The sequence below is a fragment of the Triturus cristatus genome, chromosome 8, assembly GCF_964204655.1.
Source record: "Triturus cristatus chromosome 8, aTriCri1.1, whole genome shotgun sequence".
In the NCBI taxonomy this organism is placed as follows: Eukaryota; Metazoa; Chordata; class Amphibia; order Caudata; family Salamandridae; genus Triturus; species Triturus cristatus.
The window spans coordinates 206,328,590-206,351,172 of NC_140591.1; the positions used below are offsets into that span (position 1 = coordinate 206,328,590).

General features: G+C 40.9%; 1 protein-coding gene across 1 annotated transcript in view; it reads left to right on the top strand.

Moving 5' to 3' along the window:
* Positions 1–1,615: 1,615 nt before the first annotated feature.
* GART (phosphoribosylglycinamide formyltransferase, phosphoribosylglycinamide synthetase, phosphoribosylaminoimidazole synthetase) overlaps positions 1,616–22,583 on the top strand; it is a 250,057-nt gene continuing 229,089 nt past the window's right edge. Inside the window, exons 1-2 of the mRNA XM_085621375.1 lie at positions 1,616–1,737; positions 21,465–21,625. Of these exons, the coding sequence (XP_085477501.1) occupies positions 21,481–21,625 (145 nt within the window). The 5' untranslated portion in view covers positions 1,616–1,737; positions 21,465–21,480. The remainder of the gene's footprint in view (positions 1,738–21,464; positions 21,626–22,583) is intronic.

Below are 22,583 nucleotides of genomic sequence, written 5' to 3' on the forward strand. Positions count from 1 at the left end.
AGTGTCAGCGTCCTCTCCGTCAGCATAACGTCAGGAAATCGAAAATCTTCTGAAGGGTCTCGCCTTACATCCTCTCTATTCTACCATTTTTATAGTAAAATTACATTCCAAAGTGTAACAAATGATATTTTGAACGACTCTCATTGGTCCGTTTAAATTGTTCGACTTCTTTCCCATACATATAATGTGTCTTTAGATATAGTTCCAATCCACGCAATAGTATCTATTCATGGTTTCTTTCAGAGCAGCTGGCCGAAAGCCCGGTGTGTCCTTGGGTGGCACAGTTGAGTTAGGGTCGTCCAAAGGCTACTGCAGCTGATGGCGACGCATGCGCACTTCACCCAGAGATGCTCACAAATGAAGTCAATTTCGTCTGATAGGGATGTCGGCCATTTTGTGGCCACCAAATGGTCAACTTAAGCAAAGAAACACAAAAATGTAATTAATACATGATAATGATTAATAATCTGTTATTCCCTTACTAATACCCATATGTGTATGTATTTATCTAGCAGAAGCAACACTTAATGCGGGTTATATTCACATTAATAAAGCACAAATCACAAATACATCACGAAAGCAACATATAATCATGCAATTTCTGATTGTCTATTATTAATATGCATACGAAAATTACTTTACATCATTAATTAGGCCATGCAAATGCAGTTCCCACGTGTATTTCTTATATTAGTAATGTTGGTCAATTCACACAGCAAACTATTAGTACAATTACTATTAATTAATTATTCATTTTAATCTAAACATGCAAAATGGAGAGGGTATACGATTTTTAAAGAAAACCCCACTCCAGCAGCTACACCACTGGGTGCCTTGCCAGTGCTTTACTCAGACAGATATCATACCTTGGTACATGACAAATTCAAGTTTACAAACTATACTAAAAACATTTTAAACAACAGTTGTAGTTGCTTTCCTAACTCTGCAACGGGGAGCAGCACTGTCAGGTCAGTTTCATCTACAAAGGCAGGTTTCTGCAGTGGAAAAAGTTAGCATTCCACAGATGTTTCCTGCTTAGCAGTAATGTGCCTTAAACATGGAAGCCCAGACAGCAGATCAACAGTCTAGATCTTTAGGACAACTTCGTTCCTTCCGGCAATATAAACAACAAGCGGCAAGAAAATGATCTAGCAGAACTTGTCACGAGAAAGGACGTGACTTTAAACGTTCCATTGCATGGTGCACGCGGGTCTAAACGTGATCATTTCGGAGAGGGCCGTGGAGGCTAGGGTAGTCCTAGTATTTATTTCGGATTAAATTGCGTCCTGGAGGCAGCAACTGCTAGGAATGATCTAACAGACTAAATTGCATTTCAGGACAACGCTGATTTAAACTATGTGGGAAAAATAATAACTTCCTCCAAAATATTCGAGATTTAAAGACCGAAAAGCCAAAAAAGCTATTTGACTGTTCTGGAGAAAGTTGCACTTTTCGCTGATATTCTACGACTAGATTTCAAATAACAAATTAGCCTATTTCGAGGACTCAATGTACGGTAGATGGGGTAGTTTGAGTGAATTTTTTATATGGTATCTTTGCTAACTTTGTCTGGTACCCCGGGGGTACAGCTAAGAGCGTAGTTCAGTCTGTGGGCGTGGTTAGACGTGTTTCTCGGGGAGGTACTCTAGTTCTGCGCTGAAGGATTGTGGTCTGCTGTGCAAAAGCACGTGTTTTGAAGAAGCAAGCAGGGGCGGCGGGATACTAGGCGAGTAGCAGGTAAGGGGCAAGATCGCGTTCACTGTGCACGGATCGGAGCGGGTCACTGTAAGCGCACGGTTAAGTCCTTTTACTGCAATGGCTGCTCCTTACTAGCTCGCAGTGATTGCTCTTCACTAGCCTGTTGTGATTGCAATGCTTAATGGCGAATCTGGCTTGACCATAACAGAAGTATTACGAAAGCTGGGTTTTTTGTCATGTTTTTTTGGACCCCCAGTAGGATACGTATCGGAGGGTAGGTTTTGTAGCCTGCAGTGATACCCGCCCCCTGCCTCAGCTCTTGCCCCCTTAGGGTCCACAGTCTGATCCCCAGCCAGCCTCGGCGTTGCATCCACCGAGTATGCATGCCCCTTCATTTCTAAACAGGGCTGGCTTTAGCACTGGTGGCTCCCTGTGCAACGTCTGTTGGCGCCCCCCCCTCCGCCCTCCAATGACCACCTCTGCCACTGATTCCCTCACTAGCACCCTTTAAAAGTGCCTCTCAAGTCTCCATAACCACTGTTTATCAGATTCATTTAGTTTTATAGCCCCACTCATACTAGTGCAAGGTGCCAGAGCACTTTACACCACACACATTGCACAGAGACACTCATATATGTGTAAATCAGTGTATAGGAAATGTTACATCAGACGGTACTTCAAGGTGTTGTGTAGGAGTGACATGTCTTCGATACAGGTAGGCAATATAGTTAAAGTTCTTATTCAGGAAAGGCACAAATTCAGAATTTAAAAGGTAACATCATTGTTCGGGGTTCTCTTTCATAATAAGAATTGTTTTCTACCCAAATGGACCCTTTTCACAAGATTAGGATAATGAAAGACTGGGCAAAAAAACATATAGCTCTAACATATACCTTGCAGTTTGCAGCAGCTCTAGGATGACAGTTAATAGCTCAATGTTCTATATTAGGATTTTGACTTCTAAACGACAAGTAACAAAAGGAGCTCTCTTACAGAAGCAGTAACCCGCTGACCTATTTACATTATATGCACTTCATTATCTGCTTGGTACACGTTCTTAGCAGCAGGCATTTTAACCCTCTGTGCTATCTTAGGATGAGCCAAAACTTCCACTAGACAACCCTCTGGTCTCTTTCCAGAAAGACGATTAATCACCGGACTTCTCTTGACATGTAATTAATGTCTGAAAGTTGCTGGAGGCCAGGAACGAAGCAGCAGGTGCTTTAAAAATGATAATACACATTTTCAAAAATGACGCCCCCACCCCAAGTCACCGCCCGGTGCGGTCGCACCGATCGCACCGCCCTAGAGCCGGCCCCGTTTCTAAACAAAGCCTTTGCTGAGTAATTTGATGTCCCTCGCCCACACAGCTAAAATCTACCTCTGTTGTGGGTGTGATTTTAATTTAAAGAGTGTCACTGTAAATATGCGTCCATGCATTTTCGTTCCTAAAAGATGCACCGTCCCCTAGTGTGTGTCACGTATTTCATGGAAGTTTTTTGAAGAACCGTCCCATTTAAGTTATATAGGCTGTGGTGACCCGGAAGTGTTTGGATTCTGTAATTCCAAAAGTTTAGGATAAGGTTAGTTAGGACTGCATGTTTTGGGCCTGTTTTTATTTTACATTTCCATGATAGTAGTGTGCTTGTGTTACATTTCCATGATAGGAGTGTGCTTGTGTGTAACATTTACACGTGTCATGTGAGACAAGTTGAGTGACATTTTGTTGCGAGGTCAGCATACAAGATATATATAATAATGATGACTTAAGAAATTACCTTACAAGATTATCCTAAAAAAGGGCTTAAAAAGCACTACCAGAATAGAGGGGCTTTGACTCTGCCCACATGTTGGTAGCCAAGAGTTCAAGTTTTGATTTGGCCAAATTTGTGTGCTTCCAAGTCTTTACAAGACTGTTTGTATTGCAGTTTTTGGCTTGTGGCAAAGTTTATACTTGATACAGTAGGACTGAGCTGGTTATAGTGGCAAGCCAATGATCATAGCTATAGGCCTGGTCGCTTTATTATTAAATATTATGATAAGGGTACTAGGCCTGATATATTTATTGTGAAAAGTATATGTTAACGTCAATAGGCATTTAAGTGTGATTGTTATTAGTTTATATTAAAGCTTACAGATAGGTATTTTGGTACATGGACTCTCACAAATTTCTGTAGTAGGCAATGGTTTGGGTGTTGGTCACCCATTGTGGTGAACTATGGTTCAGAAGGTTTGCTCTTTGAGAATTCTTGTTAGGCTGTTGTAGGAAAGGTAGTATTTTCCTTAAAAAAACTGTAATTTTGTATAGCTTTCTAATTTTATGACTGTGAGCCTGATGGTTCCTTTGTCGAAAAGCTCGTACTCAAAACTGTAGGCTTGAGTTGGTTATGGTGACAAGTTATAGGCCAACTGGCCCACAAAAGAAACCCCTAGGTTTACAAAACTGTTACTAAAGCTGACGACCTAGTCGTAATGGAATATCTCTTTTGAAGGACGATTTCCCTCACCCACCATAGGTGGCATGCTTCATCATCTGGAACCTCCTAGCACCGTGATGCCTTGTCAAGGTAAGGGTCATAACTGCCTCTCTGAGAGGGCGGAGCTCAGGGTTGGTTTAGGGGAGGTATAATAAATACCATTAGAGTGAGCTAAGGGTGATGAGGGCAGCAGAGCAAACCACATGAAACCAGTGATAGTTAAAACTAGCTACAGGTTCCGCAAATACCTTTATTAGTGCATTCCTGGACCAGCATTTAAAACAAGGCACTGCAGGGAAAGATTAAACCCACGTTCTAGTGACATTTTTCAGCCTATTACCCTCAACAAAGGTGTTGCGGCCTGGCCTCCTTCAAGATCTATATTTAGTGCTGCTTGCTCAGTATAGTGCTCAAAACAAACTATAATATATACTAAACCATCCAGTGATCTGGGAAGAAGGCACGTAATGGAGGATGCACTGGTGGTCACCTGCTAACGTTGGGAACCATGCCTTTGCTCACCCTTGCATGGGGGTCAGGGTAATCTCTGTCCTTATTACAGAGGTGTGCACGGCCTCTCGCCACGCCAAGCAAGAGTTAAATGCCTCATTGAAGCACTAAAAACGTTAAGTCTGATGCCATAAGTTTGGTCTGCTTATTATGAAAGGCATTTGGTCTAGCTTATTGTGAAAAGAATATGTTAAAGCTGGTAAGCATTTTAATGGTTGTTATCACATTGCGTTGCAGGCCATAGACAAGTTTTTTTGTTGTTGCATGTAATCTAGTAGATTACCGTAGTAGGAAAGGGTTTTGGTGTTGGCAGTCTGCTCTGACAAATCCAGGGGATTTTCACTGTGATAATTCATGTTAGGCCCGATTGACAGGAGTTGTATATTGTTTGGTAAACTGCATTTTTCTAGATATTTATAATTTTATAACTGTATGCACAACGTTAACTAGTTTCCATGCAATTGAAAAGGCCGGTGTTGGTTAAAGTGTGAAGCTAATGTTAAAGGGTCTCAGTGGATGTATTTGAAATAATCACGCAACCCCTGGCCACTTCATCAACAAGTGTCAGGCACGGCAGCTTCTCAACTTTGAACCCATTGTGAAACTTGGTTGTGTGGACCATTGATAGATGTAGGAACTGAGAAAAATATGTATTTTAATCAGGCAACTTGTTTAATGCACACTCATGTATTCTTGCTGAGCTCTATTGCACTCAGAACATCTTAGATTTCCATTGAATACTCTCCCATCCATCTTCGAGCAACTTTCATCCCCATCTTTTACTATTCGATCTAACATCCCACTCAAGAAGTCTCTCTTTTCCAACCAACTGTTGACCAATAACCCTGTTACTTGCATATTGTCTGCCGTTTCTATTTCTGTGCCCCCTGATGCATTCTCTGAGCCTTGGATAATCCTGCTGTTTCATTGCCGGAATATTGCTGTTCCTTCTTTTCTCTCATTTGACACATGGGTTGATAGGTTATTAATGAGGTACATAAATATAGCTCTTTATTATATGTATTAAAAGAAGAGTATTTTGTAACAACACTTTGACATTTATCTGCTGGGCTCTCATCTATGTATGGCATCTCCTGTCTGTATGTCTCTCTCTCTCCTCAATAGTTGTGGTTTTCTTTTAAACTGATGAATCAATTAATTTAAAATGTTGACTTTTCGTGTACTAACTTGATATAAGCTAGTTTATTTAATTGTTTGTTTTCCTGTTTACCATGGGCTCTTCTCCATATTTACTCTAATCATACCAGAATCTTGATTGAAGATGCCCCTATTCGTTTCTTGCAGCCAAGACCTGGAACCATCTCCCTATACACCTCAGAACCCCCCCGCCTCCCACTCATGGACTTCCAAAGGAACCTCATGATATGGCTCTTCCAGACTAAACAGGCATGATCTCCTCCTCCTCCGACCTCAGGACTGCCATACTCAGCGCCCGGATTCCCTCACGAGTGATTAGCTGCGCTCTACAAATTAACATAACATTTCTATTATCTCTAATAAAATTAGGAAAAGTGCTTTGGAAATTCCAATAATACCGTCCTGCCCATTGCAGACCTCTCTAGAACAAGCACTGACAGTCCAGCTTTAGTCTTTACATTGAGTTAGATGGCATCTCGGAATCTTATCAATCCAGGTTCCACCCACAACACATACACGAGACACCACTAGTGACTATTTGGAACAGTCTGTTCGGCACAGCACGTCCAGGCTCCTTAAGCAGACATATACTGTTCAGCCCCTCTGCCACATTTGCTTCAGTGGACCAAGATCCTTTTCAGACCGCTGCTAGACAGCGGTCACTGTATTTGACCAGGGTTCAAATTATTCATAACTCGCCGAATTCTAAGTTATCCTCTATCCTGTCATGTGTACTTACCCCCTTTTTAACATACCATTCAATGCATCGTAGACCTATTTTAAGAGGACCCACCTACTTTTTCACTCCTACAAGGACCAAACCCTTATCTACATGTGTGTAACTGGGCAACGCAGAGCAATTCTCTTCAGTTTCCATAGGTCTCAAAGCCATAGAATCTTGGTTGGAATTAATTGGGCTGAAAGTTAACCGGTGTGAAGTGAAAATACTACTTATACCAGATTCTACAGCCATAAATCCAAATTGTGCCATGGTATGTTTACCGGGCACAAACCTCTTGTTAGTAAAAATAAAATGTGCTTTTGTGTTCCTTGAATCATACCTCATCCCTACACATGCTTTTTCCCACTTGAACATTTTAGCACATATATTACATAAATAGTGCCACAGGTTTATCTTTTTTCAAAGTGTATGATTTAACCAATATGTCTTTTTCTTAATGTAAAAATGTGAAAGGCCCAGCTTAGTATTGTACAGCTCTGTCCACTAGGCCACATACTAGTGGCACGCATTAAATACATTCTGGGGCTTATTTACAAGCCCATTGCGCCGCTGCAATTGTTTTACGCACTGGAGGCACAGTGTGCCTGCCCATATTTACAAGGCCACGTAAAGCCACCCTGCATGGCTTTTCATGGCCTTGTAAATATGGCCTCCTTTCATGCATTACTCTGCGTTAAAGGGGCATTTCATGGGTGTTGCTGTGGGTGTTCCAACGCAACATCCATGGAACACGATGCATTCCCAGATTTACAAGGTTTTGTAAACCTGAGAATGTGTCTGATTCCTATGCTTTCCCAGGGGAGGTGTAAGGGAGGCGAAACGAGGAGAAATACCTTTACTTTTCCTCGTTTTTTTTTCTTCTGTTTGCTGCTGTTCTATTTCATATAGGCTCTATAATATAGGCCTCGGTAAACTCCTTACCGTTCAACAATATTCTCCCCCTACATTACACTTGTCACGGTTTACAGGGACTGACACAATAATACAGCAAGGTAGGACCCCTGGGGAGACCTATGGGTATATCTACAACACATCTTGCTAAGACAGTTAGAGGAGATCGAGACTTCACGGCCAACACACTGACCAGAGATGCTGCGGTTCCTGCATGCAGACACTCCAGCTCGCAGTGTGTCGGGATGTGGTGAAGGAAACACGATGGCGGATGGGATTTGGTTTAGCGAGTAGTGGTTTTATTCTATATTACAACAGAGGACTTCGTTATCTTGGATCTGCTGAGCACTGGTGAAAGGGCTGGGGGTTGACTCCTCGTCTCCGTCCTTCTTCTAGGCTTCAGAGTGTTCACCAGTTGTTTTCACCGGAAGGGACTCTGGATGTTCAGCATGAAAAGAAACAAAAGGAAACAGCCTTAGATTCAGGCACGTTTGAAGGTGGTTGGGTAGGGCGTGTGGGAGCACCGTAGCGAGTAGGGTGTGCAGGGGGTACGGACCTAAACCACCACCTTTGAAGCGACACAAGGGTATGAGCAGCAGATGAACCGTCTGCTTACTTCAGGAGGCGTCCCCCGAACTCTCCAACACCCGTCGCCCTGACCCCAGGAAGCGCTCCCGTACCTGCTGAAGCCAGGAACCTCCGGGTCCCTGGCGGGGCGCTGCGTGTGTCCAACCTCCGGGGTCCTCCGATAAACGTCCTTCGACTGTCTTGGTCACCGCTGGTTTTTCCTCCTCCTTCCGCTCATCTCTGCACCGGCGTTCGCGCGCCCTTCTCGTCTCCGCGTCCTTCTCTTGTTCCGTGTCCTGCTCCCTGCCTTCCCAATTCGGCCAATCCGAACCGGCGACGTCATAGGGGGTGGTGCCTTCCAATGGAGAGGAGAGTTTCTCATTAAATGGCCAGGGCTCAGGAAATACTTCCTTCTCCGAGTCGGGTGATCCAGTTCTGACCTCCGGGGGCTGAGGGACAGAAGAGGGGGACGAGGAAGGTGAGTCCGGGGGATTTCCCAGGGGGATAGGGAGCACCTTCCGACACAGTGGTCTATCATCCCTCGCGGGGTGTCCAGCTCGAGACCAGGACGGGGTCCCATAGTCCCACCTCGGGTAATGGGGTTGACTAAATCCTAGATGAATTCTTGGCTTAACACTTACACCCATGCTAGGTACTCTTAGGTACATCTAGTTAGGGAGGCATCGTAGGAGTGCGCATCTTTTATCATATGTTTTATATACTTGAATGTATTCATGATTTTAGTAAGATGGTAGAACTATACCATCCTTTTACCTTTATAGTACTGTTAATCATTTATATCTTATACTGTCTAACGGTTGTTGCAGCACATCTATTCTACACCAGAATAACCATTGTTCAATAAATGTTTATTGAAAACGCCCAGCTTGTTTTATTCGGTGTATCCCTCTGAGACAGACTAAGTAAGCACGAGTGGCAGAGCGAAAGGTAGTATATTGTTTCCATGGTCCTGAGGGATCAGGGTTGTCATGTTCGATGGTTGCCAAGAACTATTAGTATTTTTGAGAAGAGTGTCTACACCAAAATACAAAACTCCATTAAATTTGTACCTAAACCTATATACAATTTGAACTATGAGGAATATAGGACTCTGAAAGATTTATCGTCGAATCAACAAATCACAATCAAACCGTGTGATGAAGGAGGCGGGATTGTACTCTTAGATAGTACAGATTATAAAACACAAATGCTCAAAATGTTACAAGTCCCTGAACACTACCACAAAGTCAACTCATATCCAAGCAAGAGAATCCAAGAAGAAATACTGGTTATTACGCAGAGAGCTCTGGATAGAAGCTCTATCTGTCAACAAGAATTTGATTATCTTAATAAACAGTATTTTAATATTCCAGTCCTTTATGGAGTACCAAAAATGCATAAAAACACAGTTAATCCCCCATACAGACCTATTGTATCCACTATTGGTTCCATCACAGAACCCCTATCCAAATACGTAGATAAATTTTTAAATCCTTTGGTCAGCACCCTACCAGGATATATCAAGGATACAGGCCACCTAATAGGCAACATTGAGGGTTTGTTGTTTAACTCCAATACAGATTTTTTGGTTTCTATGGATATAGAAGCCTTATACACAAACATCCCGCAGAAAGGAGCCCTAGAGGCAGTCAAAAGTTCATTGGAAAAGAACAGTAACACTGAAGACATACTTTTTATTCTAGAATGTCTTGCTATCGTTCTCAATGAAAACTACTTTGAATTTGACAATATTATCTATAAACAGATCCATGGTGTAAGCATGGGAGCAGCCTCTGCACCCAATGTTGCCAACACCTATATGGGGTCGTTTGAAGAGCGCTGTATCTTCAATGAAATTGCTCCTTTTTTTGAAAATATTCAACACTGGAGCAGATTTATTGACGATATCTTTTTTATTTGGAGTGGCACTGAAGAACAACTTCAAGAATTTATTCTTTGGCTTAACCTTTGTGATAGCCATCTTAAATTCTGCGCTAATATCAGTAAGGAACAGATTGAGTTTCTGGATATATGGATCCAAAACATAGAAGGCAAAATTGAGGTGTCACTGTATACCAAACCCACGGCAAGAAACACCATCCTACAATACCAAAGTTATCACCCACGTAATCAAAAAGACAACATACCATTCAGTCAATTCCTAAGATTGCGTAGGAATTGTACTACCATGGCCAATTTTGAACTTCATGCCAATGACCTTAGAGGTAAATTACTCAAACGAGGATACCCACATAGTCATAAGAGACGCGTACAAAAGAGCCAAATATTATAACAGGGAGGCTCTTTTACAACAAAGAACCCATACTGAAGAACAAAAACTTGTATGTGTTACTCGTCACTCCAACTTTGATAACAAATTGCGTCAAATCATTGGCTCGCAATGGCATATTCTTAACACAGGGGACCCTAATTATAATATGCCCAAACCTATCTTTGCGTTTCGCCGGAACAAGAATTTACGCAACTCTCTAGTGAAATCCCACTTTAATAACACCAATAAGTGGATACAAAAATCCATCACTGGCAATAACCCGGTGTTAGGCAACCACAGGTGTGGCAACTGCCACGCCTGTGAGTCTGCCATTACATCCAGTGTACTTGAATGGGGTAAGTCCAAATTTCATCTCACAGAAATGACCAATTGCAGATCATCTAACATTATCTACCTTATTCTCTGCCCCTGCAATAAAGGATATGTAGGAGAGACAGGCAGGGAATTTAGAACAAGATTGAGTGAACATAAATCTTCAATCAGGAATAAGCGTAGAGGGGCTCCTCTAGTTGAACATTGGCTTGACAAAAATCACAAAATTGAGGATATAAAATGGATTATTGTAGAAAAAGTACTGATTCCAAGAGATAAAAACACTGAGCCATTAAGGAAAAAAAGAGAAGTATTTTGGATGTTTACTCTCCAAACAGCTGTCTTTGGCCTGAATGAGCATATCCCTTGGGAAAATGCGCTTCTGTAAACCTGCTAAAACATTCTTCCTGTTAGTTTTGATCTGGCCGACCATTATTATATTTGGTCACTCACTACTTTTAACATCTGTTTTCGCCGTGTTTTATATATACACCTAGCAGTTGCTTTCTTTCCATCCCGTTTAGCTCTGCAATCTGTTGTTGGAACATACTTCGTACTTACCTTGTATTACCTTACACCTTCATCTAATCATTCATTCTTTGTTACTTCTTCCAACATGGCGGTCTTTCCTTGACATTTAGGTTCTTCGTTCATCTTTACATATTCTAGTTATTCTCCCACTTATGTTTACTTGGATGCATGTTTTATTTCATTCTCTCAGTAGCTTTTCGCTACATATTCTGTGTTTAATATCTATTTTCGTACCCTTTACTAAGATCGTTATCGGTACGCTTCTATACCTGTATCCCTTTTTTATTTTTATACTCTTTAACCTCTCCAACATGGCGGCCACGCTTTGACGCTGAGGTTTCTATACATTGTGTAACCTCGCGCTTTTCTTTTGCTTTCCATCACATTTCCTTTGGACTTATCAGCTGCACGTTGTTTGCGCCCCTTATCTCCTGCCTATTTTCCCGGGTGATTTCTCATATATATATCACCAGTGGCGTCTATCCGTGTCAGGTGGGTCCTTATACACGGACAACGCTTTCTTGGACACCGCTCTCTTGGAACCTGGTTGTAGTCACATCTATCCTCTTGTAGGTAAGAAAGATATCCGCGATGCTTAAACGTTCGTTTTTTTGCATATTTATACTTTTTTTGTTTCTCTATTGCTTAGAGCTTTTTCTTTATTTTAGGGTTAATCCACACATACCGCTATACCTACTCTCTAGCCTGGGATGTGACCGTTCTTAAATAATTGCAATTGACCTGGCATTCGTATTCCAAGTGCTCTTCAGTAAGTAGGGGTCCCGTATTTAGTGCTATTTTGTTAGTCATTGTGGCCATCTTCTTTCTCTAATTACTCTCGTTTCCTTTTAGTTTTTTCTGGCGTCCGATCTAGACGTTCCGATTTGTACCAGGATTATAGTACCATCTGTAGCTTTATCTTCCTATTCATAGGTTGGTAGTCTGATGTTTTTAATTCTTTTCTGACACTTTTATCGGATATCCTTCTTTCTACCCATAGCCTTTTTCACAGTTTTGTCACCATCCTTATTCATTCAACTTCATGATTGGACTTGTAAATGTATGATAACCCTTCCCATTAAGACTGTAGAGTATATTTTGTATTTTTCCTTGTTTCAGCCCGTCGCTGTGCGGAAATACCCTAAAAAGTAATTGGTTGGCCATATTCTTTACATGAAGCGGTGCCCCTATTATACTTGTTACTAAGTAGGTTCCGTCTTATGATTCTTTATTTTCTTTTTTTCTTCTTCATTCACATACTCCCCTTTCCACTCACAAGATCCTTTTTTCCTCGGTAAATCTGTTTAAGGCTGATGCACTTATTTTCAACTTTCACGTGGTGTTATCTATTTCACTACTTCTTGTCTTTGGGATGTATTGGCTTCCTTCTGGTGTTGCAGGCTCCCTCATAGATAACATCTAGTTGTTTGTATTGTATCCATTAGGTTATCTTACAATATGTTTTCCTTGTTTCCACAGAATGTTTAAACAAGTACTAATTCATATCCTCTAAGGAATTGTTAAATAACTCTCCCGTCTGAATAAGACTCTGGAACAAGTTGGGAATTAAATTGACACGAACTACTAAAGGATTGTTGCGCCCTGACGAAGGCATTGTGGGTCTTTTGATCCTTCTCCGAAACGCGCGTCGGCGCTTCTCTCTGTTCTATTTGTTGTCCTTTTTGGTTACATTTCTATTTTAATGTGTATATATATCTGAAATGTATCACTATATGTTTTTATAAGTGATTTTTTGTTGCATAGGGTGTTTGTATTGTCTGGTGGTTTTGTTACCAAACATGAAATATGTGTTTATTATTAATGTTCGGTTTGTGTCTCACATTTTGAATTTTGATTCTTATTTGAACAAATCAACACATGATTATTTGTGTCTGCAAATGTATGTTACTAAAGAGAAAATTATAAATACAAAAATAATGTACAAACTATTTGATTAATAAAACTGTGAATTATAAATCCATTTCTGTGGTACATGGTTGCTGTTGTACATTTATTGTGGAGATTTTCCCCATAGTTTAATCAGTTGTTGAGAAGAGGCTTTTGTTTAAATTGTGCCAAGAACTATTCCCTCCTTAGTAAGAGGAAAGTATAGTGACACTGTGAGCTAGTTGGTACAAGAAGGCCAACATACCCGGTGGGGGTGATCAGAGTCCGTCTGACACCAATCCTACACTGTATGTTGTCTAAACGCGCAGATCCTGTATATTATTTATAGGAACTACATGGCACTGAATTTTGCTTGTTCAGGGGATAAGTTGGAAGGAAGTAGTAGAGACTAAGAAAGGGGGGGTTTCACATTCTGGCATTAGAGAAGAATTGTAAGAAAAAGGGTTATTTTCCAAAAATATCTAGTCCTGAATCTTATGTGAAAATCAACAGGTGTAATGGAAAGTGTTAAGGAAAAAACAATTACAGGGATAATTCTTTTAGCATTACAATATGGGAGGAATAAAATAAGATGCTGGATTGTGAGGTGTGGGTCAATGGCAATGAAATAATCTTTTGTGCTTGCCATTGTTTTAAATAAAGTGCTCTGGTGATGGACAGAGCTAGCCAGTCTCCATGGAACCACATTTCTATGGCAGTCTGCCACAGAGCTCTAGAGTTTGACTGCCATAACGATGTGGGACTTTGTGGATTCCACCATCGCAAACTGTCGCTTGTAGAAGTGTAGGTGCTTCAGTAGTGTCCTGCTATAAACAGTCAAGTATGCTTGAAAGACCTTAGTTGTCGGGAGACGCTCACTTAATCATGTATTTGACAACAGTTAAAGATGGCACCTGCTGTGCATTGGTGACGTGAATGTCCTGGTAACCAAAGAAACCTCCACGCAACTGCTCTGCTCTTAACCACACCACTCCACTCTACGCCATGCCACTCTACGCCATGCCACTCTACGTCACTTGATGCCACTCCACACAGTGCCACTCTATGCCACTCAATGACACTGCGCCACTGCACGCCACTCTTTACCACTACACTGTACGCCATACCTCTATTCTATTGGCTTTGCCAATGCTTGTTGGGTTCCCAGTTTTTAAACGTTTAAATCATTTTGGGCTCTAGAGTTTCTGGGAGAATATTGGCTGCCTCGGACAAACTCAGTGGGGCTCAAATTAGGGGTTTGTGTAGCAAGAGCTGAAGATATCTCCTCAGTGTCAGCACCTTCTATAGTTGATCACACTCCATTCGTATTGATCAGAAGCAGTCACGTATTATTTTTAGAGTAGCCTAGTTTTTGGCTCCCCACAGTACTACAGTCCAGTACTTAATGGATGTCTTTGAAATGATCACACAACCCCCTAGCTCCTTGGAACTTCATCAACAAGCGTCTGACACGTCAGCTTCTCACCTCTGAACCCACTGTGAAACATAGTTTGTGTGTACCATTGATGGATGCAGGAACTGAGAAAAATATTTATTTTAATCATGCAGCTTGTTTAATGTACACTTGCAATTTCTATTCAACAATGAGAGGGAGAAAGTGCGTTTTAATTGACACTATTTAAAATTATGGTCAATTTAAAAAAAAAAAAAAAGAGATTGATGACGATTTTGGAGCTTTATTGGGGGGATGCGTTGGTTCACCAAAAAGATGTAGAATGGGAAGGTAAAAAAAGATCTCCAGAGTGCTTGGAAAATAATTCCCATACATATAAGAACAGAGCCTACAGTTTCCGGTTTTCCGTGTTGTATGTGCACCACATATGGTGCAGTTGTTGCTTGTGTTGCATTTTTCTCGATGCTGTGTTGGTTTTTATCAGTGTGTGTTACTGAGCGCATGCTCAGCTCTAGGAAGGCGAAGCTATCGTAATCAAAATGGCAGTCTTTAATCCTTGAGAGGGCATCTAAACGTTTATGTTAAAGACCTATTCCCTGCAGTACAGAATAATCTTTTATGTTTATATGATTAAATAATCATGCCAGTGCCAATCATTAGAAAAGTTTTGCTGTTATTTTACATACAGTAGAAACACTTATGGTTTCGGTGTTTTCAATCCATGTGCACGAGCTGAAAATAACTTTAGAACATCAACTGACCAAAGATACTTTAGCCCGCAGCAACGCTCTGAATAAATAAACCGACCGTTCCCGATGACAGCACGTGGTAAAAAAATACGAAAAGCTCTTAAGGCGCAGGATATGTTTAAACAGAAGTTTATGAGCACTCGGCAACCTCCGATTTGATCCCTGTACTGAGATGACCTCCCTTGAATTCAGGGTCGCCGACAAACTTGGGCCCAGGCCAGACACAAGCTAGCACAATGATGCAATTGTCACATTCTTCTGCTATGTTGACTCGTTCAGATAAATTGTTCACAGCATGTACCCAGAGCCTTCCAGGGAGGGCCAAGAGCTTGCAGTCTGTCCCATAGGAAACCTTGTCCCATAGATTACCATATTACAGTGCTTTAATTCATGCAAATGCTACAAAACTGCACAAGTCTTATCTTGGTGCTAAAAAGCTCTAGGGCCTGTTTTTTTCAGTTTTTCTAATTTCTTATTTTAACTGCTCTACTATAGCTACTTATAAGTAAAGCGGCACAGACTGAATATTGGATTAAGTGTTACATTTGTGTTCAAGTATATCTAAGTTGCAAGCCTATCACTTCCTGGAGTAAGACTTGCCTGCTTGCCTTGCTACCCTGGTAGAGCCAACCTTTAGTAAATATATTGCTGGGTACCCTTTTGGAGTGCAGCAGTATCTGAGGCCTGGGTTACTACTGGTTTAACATTCCCTACCAGGGATACTGCCCCAGGACTGTTGACAACAAGCATTTGCAATGCAATTGGTCTTTCATTTACGAGAGTTTGAGCTATTAGCATTGTAAATGACAATGCCTTTTATGTACGTGTTTTTAAAACAGATGAATAAAAGGCACTGTTATTTACAAGGCCAATAGCTTAATCTCTTGCAAATGTAAGACCTATTGCATTGCAAATGCGTTCATCCCGTGCTATAATTTTTTTTTAAAAGCATCAGTAGAAAGCGTGTCCTGTCTGAAACAGCAGGCATGACTAAACTATTTGAGAAAATATTACTCGGAGGCTGTAATTAAAGGCTACCAAGTAACAAAACACGTAACCGGGGGTGCCGCCATGAGAGGTTAAAAAATGAGACAAGGTGGTACTAAGGAGGGACTACTAAGTCTTTTGACCAATGAACAACCACAGTGGACAACAACACAAGTCCATGAAAAATATGGGCGGAGAGTGGTCGCTACATTAAGTTCCTACCTGAATACAGCATGCCTCGCAGGGCAGCGCAATGCGCTGCCCAGGCTTGACCTAAAAAAGGCCCACCGACCTACCACACTTTTGTCAAATTCCAATTGTAAATCCATTTTTTGCTTTAGTTGGAGAACAATCTATTATTTGTTCGGGAACTGACAAAAAGTACCCCTAAGAAGAATTCAGTAAATTGATTTGCTTAGTTAGGCCAATTGATAGAAAGTGTTCTTTATTTTTCTTTTCTTTTTTTGAAAATCTTTGTTGGATTTTTAGATTAAGTGTAAGATATACAAACTTATCTTGAGAATTACGCGCTTCCAACTGTGTCCTGGAACTTGCTAAATGAATCCATGCATGTCCCACCAGAGGGGAAAGGACCTGCTACGAAAGACATGGCAGCATGGAGACTCCAAGAACTTGCCTTCCTAGGCAACTGGTGTGAGGTGTAGAGTCGAAGTGGAAGGAGCCGTACTTTGGGGAGATGGCAGAGAGTGGAGAAGGAGTGCTGGGGGACTGAGGATGAGATTGGAGAAGGCACCCCGATGAAAAGATCAAAGAAATGATTGGAGGAGGGAGGGGTCAGAGAAAATGAAGGACAAGACTGAAGGGGACAAGTGCCAAGTAGAACAATAGTGAGCAAAGACCAAATGTGTAGGGAGGGAGAACCGAAGATTCTGTGCGACCCCAGGATGGCACCTATGCCTGCAAACTACAAACAGCACTCAGATTGCTTTATATTCAGAGCCAGGACCCTAGTCCCAAAGTGCCTATGGCTGCATGCAAATAATGGCAGACTGGTGGCAAGAGAATAAAACATATTGTTCAGAGCACTAATAACACAAGTTCACTCTTTGAGAAACTAAGCACGTTACTCACAAATGGGCAAAGGGAAGAGGATCATTAGACTTCACTCGGCTAGGTGGTAAACCCGGGAAAGACATGGTGTGAACACTAAGCACTGCAAGCGGGTTGGGGAATTAGGAGGCTGCCATACTCGTGAGGTGCCAAGTGTGAGACAAGCCCCAATGAGTGTCCCTAAAGGTATTGATAAAGACTAACCACCTCCTGACTTATTGTGCATGTCTTACTTTGTTTAAGCGGCACCGATCCAGACAGTCTGGGGACGAGAAAAAACAATAATCTGTTTAAAGATTTCAAACCACACTGCAATGTTCTTATTTATGTGGACTCAAAACTTTCTTATTAAAAAACATGTCTAACCTTAGACAGTCTCTTGCTTCTGTCTCTGCTTACACCACCCCTTCTTAGTTTTGCCCTATTATATTTCGTACTTTAAATTAACAAATATTTCTGATGCCCTATTACTATCACAGCCAAATGTTTTTTTTAAAGATCTGTTTTACATGAGATATATATATATATTACCTACTGGCGGTCGCCAGTAGGTAGTTATAGTTAGGACCACGTTTCCATAGGAAAACCTCAACATTCTATTTTGAATAACTTTGGCGCCGGTCGACGAATCCTCGCGAATTTCTCAAAATAGGTGGGGCGCTACGCTCCGCTCCTACCCTGAAAGTCTCGGGGGGATCCGTCAAGCGGGGGCTGAGATAAAAGGGGGGTCCCAAAACGCGTTTTTCCCATGCATTTTTCCATAGGACCTTTAGAACGAGCTACAGCCCGAACGGCTGAACAGAATTACTCAAAATTTGGCAGAGAGGTAGTCCCTAGGTCAAGGAAGTGCCTTTTGTAGGTCTGGTGTAAATCTGTTCAGTATTTCCGGAGAAAATAGCATTTAAAAGCATATATATATATATATGCGCGCAGGGTGCGCGCACCGTGCGAGCACCGTGCGAGCACCCTAACGTGCGCGAGCGTAATTCTGATTGGTGGTTACATGTTAGTCAACGTTCGAATCGGTCGAAATCAGGAAGTGTCGGCCGCCATTTTGTTTGTTTTCAGTGCGAGAGTGAAAAAGGAAGGTGGCGAACGTGAAAAGGGGGCAGGGTAGAGAGTTCCTGACCCCCTAGCCTTTGTCAGGGGGTCCCTGAAGGACCCCGAAGGCAAAAAAAAAATTTTTTTTTTTTAAAAATCGCGGGGGTGCGCGCACAGTGCGCGCACCCTGAAAAACACAAAAAAAAAATTTTTTTTTTTGCAAAAAAAAAAAAATAATTCGCAGGGTGAAAACCAAAAAAAAAAATAATAATAATTTTTAATACGTAGTTTATTGTAAAATAAATATATAAAAAATAATACATAAATAAATTAGCATTTAAAAAACCGTACAAATTCACTGAAAAAACCATAGGTTTCACACACGTTATAGTTAGGAATTAGCATTTAAAAAACCTTGCTAATTCACTGAAAAAACCATAGGTTTCACACATGTTATAGTTAGCTGGACATTTTACTGATAAAAAACCAATGAAATTCCCCCGTTATAGTTACTGTAGGCAACTATAACTCACGCGACCGTAATCCTCTGCTGATGACATATGTGTCTTTATGAAAAAAAAATATTTGTAATATATGTATAGCTAAAATTTAATGGAAGAAGACATGGGCAAATAAGTGTCTAAATACAGTATTAGCATCAGCAGAGGATTGCGGTCGCGTGAGTTATAGTTGCCTACAGTAACTATAACGGGGGAATTTCATTGGTTTTTTATCAGTAAAATGTCCAGCTAACTATAACATGTGTGAAACCTATGGTTTTTTCAGTGAATATATATATATATATAACCAGTCATCCAGAGAGGTCTCAGTGCACTTTATAGTAAACTAACAGAAGAGACAGTCTCGGTTACCTTGAAACAAGCTTTGCAGATAGAGGACTCTGAGCTAACAATTACCCAACATCAAACATGTATCTAATGACACAGAGTCTGGTTCTAAAAGTGGATCAAGCAGTAATGAAAAGTTAATTAAGACTTGGAGTAGAGAAAGAAAGGGAGAGAGGAATGGTGCAGAGATGAGTAGGCACCGTGTCCAGGGCAAATTAAAATGGCACGTACAGGAGGCAAGAAGTGGGAAGAAACAGTAGAAATACCTAAAGGGTGGCAGGTTACAGGTCAAGTGCCTTTTGAATAAAGATGTCTTCAATGTTTTGCAGGAAGGTGGGAAGTCTTGTTGATATTTTGTTCCAGCTGGGAGAGCGTTCTACATTTAGCCATGGAATGTAGGATGTCTGTGTGAGAAGAGAGCATGGTCTTGATGATTCCCACAATGTTGACATTTCCATAATCCATGCAGTTTTATCACCAGAGCTGATACCACAAGGTGAAAATAAGTTGATGTTTTAGTTTTATAGGAAAATTAATCCAGCTGTGACAGTGTGGTTGATCTGTGTGGACACAGGTTTTGGAGTGATCAATTAAGAAGCATGGGGACTTTATTTGATATTATAGAAGGAAGTTGAAGATTTCAATAATCAGAGTTTAGATAATCTGTTGGGCACTTCATTCTATGTTTCCTACCCTCACTCCTCTGACTTTTTGAAATAAATTCTCATTCTGCATGTGCATCTCTGGAGACCTTGAACCCAGGAGTACAGGTACGTAAAATATCTGTGTGGTCAGGAGATTCATGAACGGCTAGCAGAAGTGCCCTCTTTATGACAATTGCAGTAAGAAAGCACAGATGCGTTATGACCCTGTCTGGTTCAGGCCAATCAGGAGCAATAAACTGAGCGCTTATATGGAAGATTAGATTCTAAAACGGTATGGCTTGCTCTGTTTACTTATGATCTGGGACTTGATTTCAAAGAATGAGGACTAGGACCTACATATCAACAATGTGTCTTGTGAGGCAGTGTTACTGCACAGTGGTTGGAAAAATACTTGTGTGCACCTCTATATGGCAGGTATTCATCCCTACATTCAGAAAATACCAGGGAAGGCATTTCAGGTCTTATCTGTCCTAGTTATGTTTTCTTGAGCAGCGATAGAGGTAGAACATCCTATAAGAAAATATGAAAATACATCTTCATCATTGTGTTCTTGCTAAATCATTGGGAGTATGGAGGTTTGTCACCTACTGATGGACAACTTGCAGTATGCAGAGTTAGCAAATTTCTGCTTATGCTGTTTTTTTTTTTTTTTTTTACCATAGTCCTGGGGTTAATATCTGTAGCATTGGTGGGCTGAGACCCTCATAGGGTTGAAATAACCTATAGGAGAATGTATTAAAGTATGATGTTCCCTTTCCTTACGATGTTCCATGGGTTTTGCCTTTAGAATACTGGTTTGTTTTGTCCTCTGTGGCCTGGGTCCCGCTAAACAGGTTTCGGTCACTATATGGGCTGTGTAAATTGCAGTGTTTACAGTGAAATGGAAGCAGTTGGAATACTCTGTGGATTTATACCACTTATATGTGAAGAATTGGCCTACTACCACTGCTTGTTCCTCCTTCATGCTTATTTCCATATGTATGGAGAGCCTGCAATGAATTTAAGACTTTGCAATGGTATAAGCCTGTTGCCCTGGGAGGACTGGGGATATGGTATTATGAATTTGGGATGCATAAACCGCCAAAGTTAAACTTTGATGCTGTAGAACTTTAGCCAGTGGAAATATTGTGACTCACTCTGATGATTTGAAATCCACAAGCATTTATCGTAACCTCAATCTTACATTGTGATTTCCTTGAGACTTTCTCATTTTTCATGTTGAACCAGCAAGCTCGACTAGCCATATTCTGTCTCCAGGTTTTATTTTATTTAGAGTCTTGTCCCACTTAGTTGTTTTGGTACTAGATAGCTGGACTTTACTGTGTCTTGCAACGGGAACTCATCTGTCTATAGCCCTTTCGTGATACAGCCTCCTGGTTGGCCCACTGGACGCTTTTTTTGTGTTCATTATTTTTCCAGTTGATTTTCATTTATGTTTATCACCTTGCCATTAACTTTGATCCCCTTTCTCATTTTGTTTTCTTCATTTTTGTAAAAGATTTTTTTATTATACTTCAAAATTTACACTTATAGATTTACACTTAATTGTGGTACGACAGCTTTTATGTCTTAAATGTTTGGTTGGCTGCAACAACAAAATAACCCAAAATGTGTTCTTTTCAGAGCTTACAGCAAGACAATGACAGAAAGTGTGCTTGTGATTGGCAGTGGGGCTAGAGAGCATGCTCTGGCCTGGAAGTTGGCCCAATCTCCACATGTAAAACAAGTCATTGTTGGACCAGGAAATGCTGGAACCGCAAACGGTGGTAAAATCTCAAACTCTGGTAAGGAAATAAATCTATTAAACAAAATTCTATTTATAAGTCTTCATAGATCAGCAGATTGAGCCAACTAGTATGACTCTGTGCCCCTCTCCTAAACGTTGTGTGAGTTGACTCACTCCCTTGTACTTGTGTGTCCTGAAATAGTGACTCTTCAGTGGAGAGTAGGTTAAAAGTAAACTATGTCATGGTAATAATATGTTGGTTCCCAGAATCATAACATTTTTTAACCAATAGCCTAGTAAGTCAGCTTTTTATCTTTCTTGTTCGTACCCAAAGGAAGATGTTATTTGCAAATCTAGCCACTTTGTAATATTTCAGGTGTACTGATCTGGTATTTTTACTGTTCAGTATGTTGTACTCGGTACACACTCTCACTTAATTATTGTTCTGCTGGCAGATGGCCAATGGGGTTACATAAGGACCCCTGGATTCTTCGCAAATGCCAGTTGACAACAGTCTTTAAGAATATTACCCCCTCATTTCCCACTTTTGCATATGTAGTTAAATATAATTTTAATCTTAATGCTGGATCTTGAGAAAATCTGATGTCCTATCCTACAACATAGGCTTGTCGAACATCCCACTCAAACATTGAGAATACATCAGCGGTTTTGTAGCATTTTGGCCTTTAATTTCTCCTCCTATGATGATGAGGAGCTCTCCAGTGTTCAGTTCTCTGAATCTGTTTGGGGAATCACTCCTTGTACAAACACTATTTGAGCTATGGTGGAGGCTAGATTACATATGACCGTCTTAGTTCCTCAAGTCAAGACAGTGTTATGATTGTTAACATATATCATAGGAACATGAATAGTCCAGGGTTCTTCAGTGTTAAGAAATTTCACTTCACAACAATGCTCCTGGCAAAATATAGCCTTCCGGTGCTTCCATCACTGACTTTATCTTGACTTGTTCATGTGAAAATGCTGTTTCTGATATATTATTTGGAAATGTGTTT